General features: G+C 37.1%; 1 protein-coding gene and 1 long non-coding RNA gene across 3 annotated transcripts; both read right to left on the bottom strand.

Moving 5' to 3' along the window:
* Positions 1–801: 801 nt before the first annotated feature.
* LOC147515925 (uncharacterized) lies at positions 802–3,173 on the bottom strand. Of its 2 annotated transcripts, XM_086594525.1 has the most exons (3): positions 3,069–3,173; positions 2,858–2,978; positions 802–1,835 (listed from the first exon to the last, which is right to left on the bottom strand). In XM_086594525.1, exons 1-3 carry the CDS (start codon positions 3,084–3,086, stop codon positions 1,576–1,578), a joined length of 399 nt encoding a protein of 132 aa, XP_086450651.1. In that variant the 5' UTR covers positions 3,087–3,173; the 3' UTR covers positions 802–1,575. The 2 variants fall into 2 exon arrangements, 1 of the variants encoding a protein (XP_086450651.1); XR_015213550.1 differs by lacking the exons at positions 2,858–2,978; positions 3,069–3,173 and adding an exon at positions 1,918–2,116.
* Positions 3,174–6,107: 2,934 nt separating this feature from the next.
* Positions 6,108–6,709, bottom strand: LOC147515924 (uncharacterized). Its single transcript, XR_015213549.1, has 3 exons — positions 6,596–6,709; positions 6,413–6,481; positions 6,108–6,289 (listed from the first exon to the last, which is right to left on the bottom strand). It is a non-coding gene; the product is annotated as an uncharacterized LOC147515924 (long non-coding RNA).
* Between the last annotated feature and the right edge of the window lie 2,305 nt (positions 6,710–9,014).

The following is a 9,014-nucleotide window of genomic DNA, read 5'->3' as shown; positions in this document are numbered from 1 at the left end:
AGACTGCTTCGGTCCTCTTTAACAAACTGGTAAGGGGCCTCAAAAACTATCTAGTAGTTCTGAAGCCTACCCTAAAAGACACGCCTATGTCAAGAGACTTACTTAACATGCAGTTCAAGCTCAAAGGTCTAACAGATGCTCTTGGGATCCTCCCTTAGAGAATCGAGTTAAACTTAATGCAGATGGTAGCTTGAGCAGTCGTGGAATTGGGCATGGTGGAACGATCAAAGATAGATTTGGTTAGGTTGTTGCAGCTTACACAGGAAGTGGAGGAATGCTATCGGTTCTTTTCCAAGAACTTTTGGCAATTGAAGTCGGATTAAAAAGATGTCTATATGAGGGGCTTTTGAAAGTAGAAGTTAACTCAGGCTCTTTAAGAGCAGTTAACGTGATTAACAGAGCAGTTAACGTGACTAACAAGCAAGAAAAGCCTCCTTGGTACTGCTTGGACATAGTTTTGGCTATCTAACATTTGTGTCCTCTTTTCGAGTTCATCTCTTTTCGTCATACAGTCAGAGAAACTAACTAGGCAGCGGACTTTTTAGCTTCTATTAGCCAGGCCTTTAATATTGTTGAAGAGGATGTTCAAGGGAGAGTTTATATAAGAATTTCTTAAGTAATACAACAGGTGAGGGCCTACCAAACCCTAACTTAACCTAAAAAAAAAAAAAAAAAAAACTCGGATTGTATAATCTAATGACTAAGATAATCTAAGTCAGTGTTCGATTCTAAAACAAATAGATAGAAAATAGTAGCAATCTAGGTCGATATTGATACATGAAAAAAAAATAAGAGAAAACATGGTACTAAATATATGTTATAGAATACCAAGTCAGTAAATGTATAGCTACATGATAAACAATGGGAGTAATCTAATTCAGTATTACAAATAGGGTTTTTTAGACTTTGGTACCACTTTTTAGACTGATATTAGGAAATACTACCACATTTCAAATAATTTAGGAAATAGTACCACATGTTGACTATAGTCAAACTGTTTCAATCTGTTTGGATTTTCACATTGTCCATAATACCCTCAAAGTGCATTTTCACATGTGTGTGCATATAACCGTTGGAACCAACTTAAGTCACAAATACATGTGTCCAAATCAAAGATTCAATCCGATGACCATCTCGAACTTCTGATTCGTCAATTAATTCAGATTTTGGCTCAACAGCTTGACCAAAATCAAATTCAACAGATCCTGAAAATTTCACTTGTTTTGGTGATGAAGTCTCAATTTTTGGTGTCCACTCTCAATCGAACCATTTTTATTCGCAAACTTCGTTGAATTTTCCTCATTGAATTTATGTTGCGGTCTCGGTCTTTTTCCCTTTGGTACTGCCACTCAAGATAACAAACCCACCAATAACTCAATAAAATCAAAGTTATTAGAGAATAATGACCTACAATAGATGAGCTGGAATTTTGAGCCAATTTCAAAATCTGAGACGGAGATGCTAAAATCGGAGAAGAAACTCTTGACAATTTCACATCATTACCGATACTACTATCTTTTGAATCTAACCTTTGCTGTGAAATTTCTTGCCTTGAAGGACCTTGTGATTGCCTCATTAATCCATATAAAACTTCAGCAACCTCAATTTCAATCTCATCTTGGGTCGATGACGGCGACTTGTATTATTATTATTGTTACTAGATAGAAACAATTTTTGGTGGTCTATGCTTGTTGTTCCCCCAACATCTTCATTTTCTTCCGAATCAAAGTTGTTGAAGACGATGGAGAACCTGGTGCTAATGTGCCCAGAGGAGTAACCCACATTCATGTGACAATCTAGCATTTGTAGCTTATAATTCCATACCCCATTTTCTTCTGTAAATGAAACAAATTGAAATTAGTGATAAGAAGAAATATTGATAAATTGAGAATATAGATCTGACGAGAAGAAACAAACCAGGTGAATCTCTTAAACTACTACTTGTTGTTCTTTGTGTTCTTCTTGAATCCATTTGGAGACCATGACAACCATGCAACCTCAAAATTGACAGACGAAATTTGCGATAATGATGAAAGAGTGAGTGTTAGACTGATAAATGGGATCAAGATATGTGGGAGACTGGAAGTTTCCCTCCTTATTTCACATTTTCACCAATTTCATCGGGATCAGAGAAGTAAAAGATGAACGGCCAAGATTAAATTAGATTGCATAGACCAATAAGAATGTAACACGTGGTTATTGTGACAACTTAAAAGGTGGTACCCAAACCTAATTACCTAAAACAGCCACGCTGAGGGGTAATGTAGCCATATGGAAAAAACCAACACGATTCTTCTTAGTTAACTCGGTCAACTGCCAACTGACGGTCAAGAAAAAAAATAGTACTATTTTCTAATTTTTTTAAAATTTGGTATTATTTTCTAATATTGGTCTAATCATATTTTAGTGCCAAAGTCTAAAAAGCCCTTACAAACCACACAAAAATTATCCAATCATATAATATCACTAAATCGACAAGCAAGCGTAAAACTTAGAATGTGTTCCTAAGTTATGAAAGAACATCACTTGGGATGTGTTCCTAACCATCACTTATTATTTCAAATTATTGGGCTTGAGCATAACCTGTCTAAAATTCAAAATCTAGAGTTGAAACTTCTTGCTGGCGTATTGAAAACCTCATGCTTTGATGATTCTTGGGAAGAAGTATATGTTTGATCCATTTAAAAGGTGGTCGGTGGCCCACAGATCAAGTGATGAGCAATGAGGGACATATAAGGTAAGGATTATCAAGAAGGGATATAATACTAGACCGTAAGTGTAGCCCCATTTATCTATGTAATGGTCATTGTAAATGAAGTGATAGAAATTAAGGAGTACATTCTAAGAGCATGCTTACTGGAAGGGACAAAATTGAAGGCTCCCAGATTCTCCAAACGAAGAGGACCTTCTAGATTAAGTTTGCATTTCTCCATATGGCTTAAGCACTTAGCCAAATATGCACCTTGTTGTGCAGTAGCCTAACAAGTCCAGAAGATGCAGTCTCATTAGACCAAAATTTGACAATCGAACAATATAGTATAAACAAGTAATGAAACACAATTAATTACCTGAGTAGGACTCTTCATCAGTGAGTCAACCTGTGAAAGTGCCAACTTGAATCCTTCAATATCTACTTCTTTGCTAATGATGGATCTGGATTTTTTTTATTATTTTTTTTTTTGATATAGTAGGGTGAGCAAAACAACAATGCTCAGTAGGTGGCTCACACTGCCCCTAGACTGGCACCACAACTAAAAAAATATATCAAAGGAATGTTGAACAAATAAATGAATCTACACGATAATTACCAAGGTACGTAGCATTGAATATAATAGTAATGGTATGTGGAATTCTAGGATAACAGTGTTAAAGTAATGCAAATAAACCGACACCATACTTAAGAACTAAAACAAATAACCATTACTCCACACATGATATATATACATATTTACATTACAAATGAGTAGTGTATATCAAATAAGGTAACAAGGATCATGGCTACGTCGAGCCAGAAAGTTCCTAAACAATCAACTAAAGTCCCGGTCTTGTAGTGTTACTGGCCCAGGAGCAGACCAGGTGCCTAAGGTCAATCTTCATAGTACAACTACTATTCCAGCATAGACCATTATACTACGTACGCTGGCTAAGTGATATGATGTCTATAGACTTGACCAAGATCCGGGGTAAGCCTAGAGGTTTGGTCTTTCAACCACTACCCCTCGCGTCTCAAACCCATCGTGATCCTTGACGCGAGGGGCAGCAGTCGAAAGACCAAACCTCTAGACTTATATATACTAGCATATGTGCACGCCTTCTGGCGTCAAATTGAATCAGCTATAGAAATAGATATTCTCAAATTTTGTCCTATAAAAACATGTTAAAGGACGAATTTAAATGAGACTCGAAACCATATAGGTTCAAAATAACTTGAATTGAGGACATTAATAAGATTGAATCAGCGACCTTAAGTTGTCAAATACCAAGGTTAATTTGGAGCAAGGTAATCAATTTTCAAGGGTTAATGGTTAAAATTTGGCTGGAAAGGTTGTATAGATTTTGTCTTGACCATTAAACTTACGCTTATGTGGAGGTTTGATTGCATATCGAACTTTAAAAAAAAAAAAACTAAAAGGGTATCAAACTTGACACGCTTTGACGGTTTGTGGATCAATTGAGTCTTGTATCAAAGTAATCAAACTATCGGGTTAACCTTTCAATTCTACCTTGGAATTTTATGACACACCGCGGTACACATCAATCTTTCAAGCCCTACGACCACTCGTGTTGTTCAATTGCCTCATGTTACCGAGCAAAAAAAAATGAACTTCGTGTTAAAAAGGATACCAATTTCGGGAACGAATGTAAATTTTGGAAACAACAGTCTCTTATTTTTTATTCGCCCACCACTGTGTGTCCGGGCGGTGATGGTGCACCTCGAATAATCCTGGCACAAAACAACGGGTCTTTAAACTTTAAAGTAGTACTTTCCCTAACATAGAACCTATTGAGATCGTGTGGCCCTTTGTAAATATTCCAAGTGTTTTACTTTTACATAAAAATCACTTCTAAGCCATTTGCATTTGCAAAACCCATAATAATTACAATAAACCAGAAATCTATAATAACACATCACAATAAGTCCATAATGCTATTAGGAAGGGGAAAAACAGTTCTCGGAACTACCAAAGAGAAAGGTTGTTGACGAAGAATCTTTACACTTCTTTATGTTAGAACTGTTGAGAACGGCATATGAATTCAATCAAAAAGTTGGATATTAAAAAGTTCAGCGGACGACGAATTCTTTTCTGACCCTGCTTTGCCAAGCATGCATTTTCAGGTCCTAGAGAACCATTACTTGCTTGAAAACCGGGACACCGTAAACCGGTATGCAAGGGAAGGCCTCTTACAAAAAATCAAAAGCACTTCGAAGTTCTAATAGTGCTTATGTTGATCCTACGGGGATCATTTTGACAAGCAAAGAATTGGCATGCCTAAAACCCAATGAAAATACTAAAGAACCACTGCAACAAAGTGACAGAGTGCTGGTATGTTGGACCATCTTTGATTGTCAAAGACGACTTTCCTGTCTGTAAGTGGTATCGTTCTTGATACTGATACCTCTCTTGTGCTCTGTAATTCTGTTTTTCCACATTTCATTGTAAGAAGGTCGATCTAGAATTAACAATTGTACCTCTAGGATTGCTAAAGTTCCCATGGAAATAATTTTGATCCTGACCATATGGGCTGATTTCTAATTCTGTGAAAAATGGGCTTACTCTACAGAATATCTTATTATGTCAATAGCCAAACAAACCATTGGCTAAAAGGATATAGGAACTTATCAGCCGAGTACTTTCCGAGCTCCTCGATCAATTGGTCCCGGCTTGATGGCTCTACCCGCATTAGAATCCGAAGATAATTGTAATGGTTCATAGAGATGAGAAAAAGATCTTGATCTACAACACAAAACCTAAGCTAGCTATTCTTTACCTTGCTTAGAAGGGCACCGACTTTGAGGTAGAGCTTGTAAATCCAAAGTGGATTCACCAATACTTGACAAGCTGAAGCAATACCTTTTGGACCCTCGGCTCCTGCAAGTATTCTCATAATTGTGGGATCATCCCTCCGGTGAAAAAAAATCTGCATCATTTAACCACGCATCATCTTCAACTTCGTGGATTTTGATGCAAGGAACCATTTCTTGATCAAGTCCTTCACGATCTATAAGACAATTCATCACCAACTGCATTTCTAACAATCTTGACCAATGACTCTTACGAAAGTCTCCGGTTTAATCTTTTGTAGAAGAAAGATCGTGAATCTTTCCAAATAACAACTTCTCGATTACTCCTTTAGCGGCCATCCCGAGAGAAGTATCATGTAACTCGGCAAATCGTAGCAATCAATCTGTATATCGGGCAAGAGCTGCTTCTCCGCGGGATCGTATTCCGCTCTTGCATAGCATCCTGAAGTCTTACTTTCAAATTGATTAAATGTTGATCAAGCCCTTGCCCATGCACTCTAGTAGCTCCTTCTTCCGAATTTAATCTCGATCATTCCTTCCGGTTCAAGAACATTTCCGCCCGCAATCCTTTTCAAAGATACATCTCAATGTGGTGCGGATTGATCTTGTCGTCCACAACAACCCATGCACCTCCACGCAGCTCTCCCATCATAGGAATGTACACAAAGACCGGCTGCTTATAAGTTCGGAGGTTCTTGACAATGGTTGATCCAGCCTGAAGAATACCTTCAAAAAGTCTCCGGTTTAATCCCACTCTTGCACCACCTTTATTAATCAACCACAAACCAAACAAAAAAAAAATCAAATCAGAACTGTGGGTTTAGTTTTAGTTTTACAGCTCAATCCAAAACACACCCACATCATCAAGTAGAAGATCAAAAATATTACCTTGCAGATTCTTGGGTCCCATTAGGCCTGAATTGTTTTCTTTCGAAGTATTCATCTTTTTAAACTATCCTAATACAACAACAACAAAGAAAGGGGCAAAAAAAAAAAATATATCAGTTTCTTGAAGATGTTTGTTCAAATACCTCAAGAACATATATTGACAAAAGTCACAAAACCACAAACCTTGGATTTCACGAAAGATAATCAAGAACAAATATCTCTGAGTCAGATAAAGCCTTTCGATAATCCCGTACCTGCAATAGGACCAAATCCGATGGAAGGTAAAAACCATAAGATTATTACTCAATTATGAAAGAACCCGTACTGGCTTGAATTTGAGCGAAGAGTTGGAGACACCAGTGCAAGTAACACGGCTATAGTCACTTGCAAGTACCGGCTATAGTCACTTACCTGTCAAAAGGCCAGTAGGGCTGAATTGTAGTAGCATACCTACCACAGGAAGTGTAGCCTCCACTTCACCTGTGCAAAAATCGATTCCATCCACATAATTTTAGGTTGTCCTAAAAGTGATCTTTTAACAAAAGAAAGCGGAATCGGCAAAGAAGTTTTATCCCTGTCGGGGCCGCCACCGCCTACGAGGTCAGATCTTACACCCTCAGTAGCTAGCTTCTACCCATCAATGGTCAAGGTACTCCTTCCATCTCCTTTTTCTTCTTTTGATTATTTGATAAAAGAAAAATGCATGAAGTTTTTCAATCCATGTAGTAGTCCATTATAGACACTAATAATCTGATCTCATACATAATCTTATCTCATTGCTAGATACGCTAATAATCTGATCGCATTTCAATACTTCACCAAGATGGCCATTGGATTAGTACCCAAAACCTAATGATAGCATTGCTATGTTCAAACATTTAATCTTAATACTTCTACCAGGTATGAAAACTCAAGTTTAAGTGACTTTATCTTATTAAGCCCAAATGACATTGTTCTGTGCTTTTGGTCAATGCTGATGCCACAACCAAGGAACTTAACAAAGGTATAGCAAGAGTCAACCAAAAGGTGAAGCTAATAAAATCAATGACAAATGGCGAACCTTTAAGTAACGTCTGTGTAAAACAGAAGTACTTAAAATGCAGTGCTTCTCTATAGCAATTCTTTCTTGTAAAGAACCTCTGCCAGGTTCAAGTACTGCACAAAACAAAATTTGATACGGACAGCCGACCTACAGAAGGAAAGAAGTGTGTATAATTAGCAATAGCAATAAGTTTGACACGTCAGAATTCAGACAAAAATGGGATGAAAAAAATGCATGAACATGAATTGTACCTTCAAATTCAAAGGTTATATGCACGCGATGTTAAACATGCATAGTGCACATCCTCTGGGCGTCAAATTGAACCGGTCTTAGTTTAGAATGACATCAATATATGTTACACACAAAAAGTATAACAGTGCACAATTAATTAAATTACATTAGTAAAACAGAGTAATTAAGTTAAAAGTACCAACATATAAAGCTTGTTTTTCTAAATGTTTCACTTGAATAACTCTAACATGCACACCATCAGCTCCAATTTTCATATTGTTATCTTTCGAGCAATGAACTTCAACAATTTGAACCTCCGGAAAGAAAAGTGTTTGCTCCCAACAAATGTAGTAACTCCATTGCTATCACCTGTTATCTCACTGTATAGAAGACATCAATCTATAACTTGAGTTCCATCAGTGATTTTTTGCCAGTGAATTTGAATGTAGAGTATCAAAATTAGAAATCTCTACAATTTAAAACTAAATATCAAATGACAAACACATTAATATGCTCTAAAACTTTTGATTGTGAATCACTATGCATGAAGAATTATTGTTTTCAAAATGCAATACTCGGTAACCTGATAAAGTTTTCGGACCACTGGAAAATATCCAGCTAGAGTGTTCACTTTGAATAACACAAATGAATCAAGGAGCTGATCTGTTGGCAACGCCTAAGTATTTTTTGTTCAAGGCCTACAACACATAACACCCTTAGAAACCTGGAGAAAGAAACAATGAAAGCATTTGATACCCCTCGAACTAAACTTACTATCGACATGTAAGATTTCAAGCAAATATTTTGAACTGTTGATTAGAATAACCGGTCGATTTGAACTCTTATTTATTTGGGTTTGTTGGGTTTTAGATGCAAACAAACCATCGTTCATTGTTGGGTTTCTTTTCAACTTCCTGGTTTGGTTAGTTGATGAAAACTGCCCAAATGTCACCTCATAAGCTAACATATATATTAGGGTTCTCTAACTTATGGGAGTATCATTAAATGGAACACGGCCCAAAACTCGGATTGATAAGACATAAACAGTTTCCTCGCAAATCATGGAGATGCAATAAGCTATGTTTCCCCGTAAGTGTGATGTCTAGACCATAACTGGCTCCATAGAGGCAACCCTGACACGCCCACATCGATCTTTGTCTAAGGATGGCAGTGTAATTTTAAAGAATATTTGGTAGCACAATAGATAACTCCAAAACACAAACCTAGTATGACCTATGCCAAGGATGGCCGCAAGGTACGAAAAGAGATTATATTATCTTGAAGCAATATCACTATGTCCGGCCTTGTCCAAGCGCTCTGCCCTCAGCA

This window comes from Coptis chinensis, chromosome 2 (genome assembly GCF_015680905.1).
Source record: "Coptis chinensis isolate HL-2020 chromosome 2, ASM1568090v1, whole genome shotgun sequence".
Taxonomy (NCBI): domain Eukaryota; kingdom Viridiplantae; phylum Streptophyta; class Magnoliopsida; order Ranunculales; family Ranunculaceae; genus Coptis; species Coptis chinensis.
Note: the sequence above shows the minus strand (reverse complement) of the source record. Positions and strands in the feature narration are given on the sequence as shown.

What these genes read in the sequence shown, in the direction of transcription:
- LOC147515925 (XM_086594525.1), bottom strand. An exon ending in CTTCAATTTTGTCCCTTCCA is followed by an intron (nt 1,836 to 2,857) that starts GTAAGCATGCTC and finishes TTTCATTTACAG; the next exon opens with AAGAAAATGGGGTATGGAAT.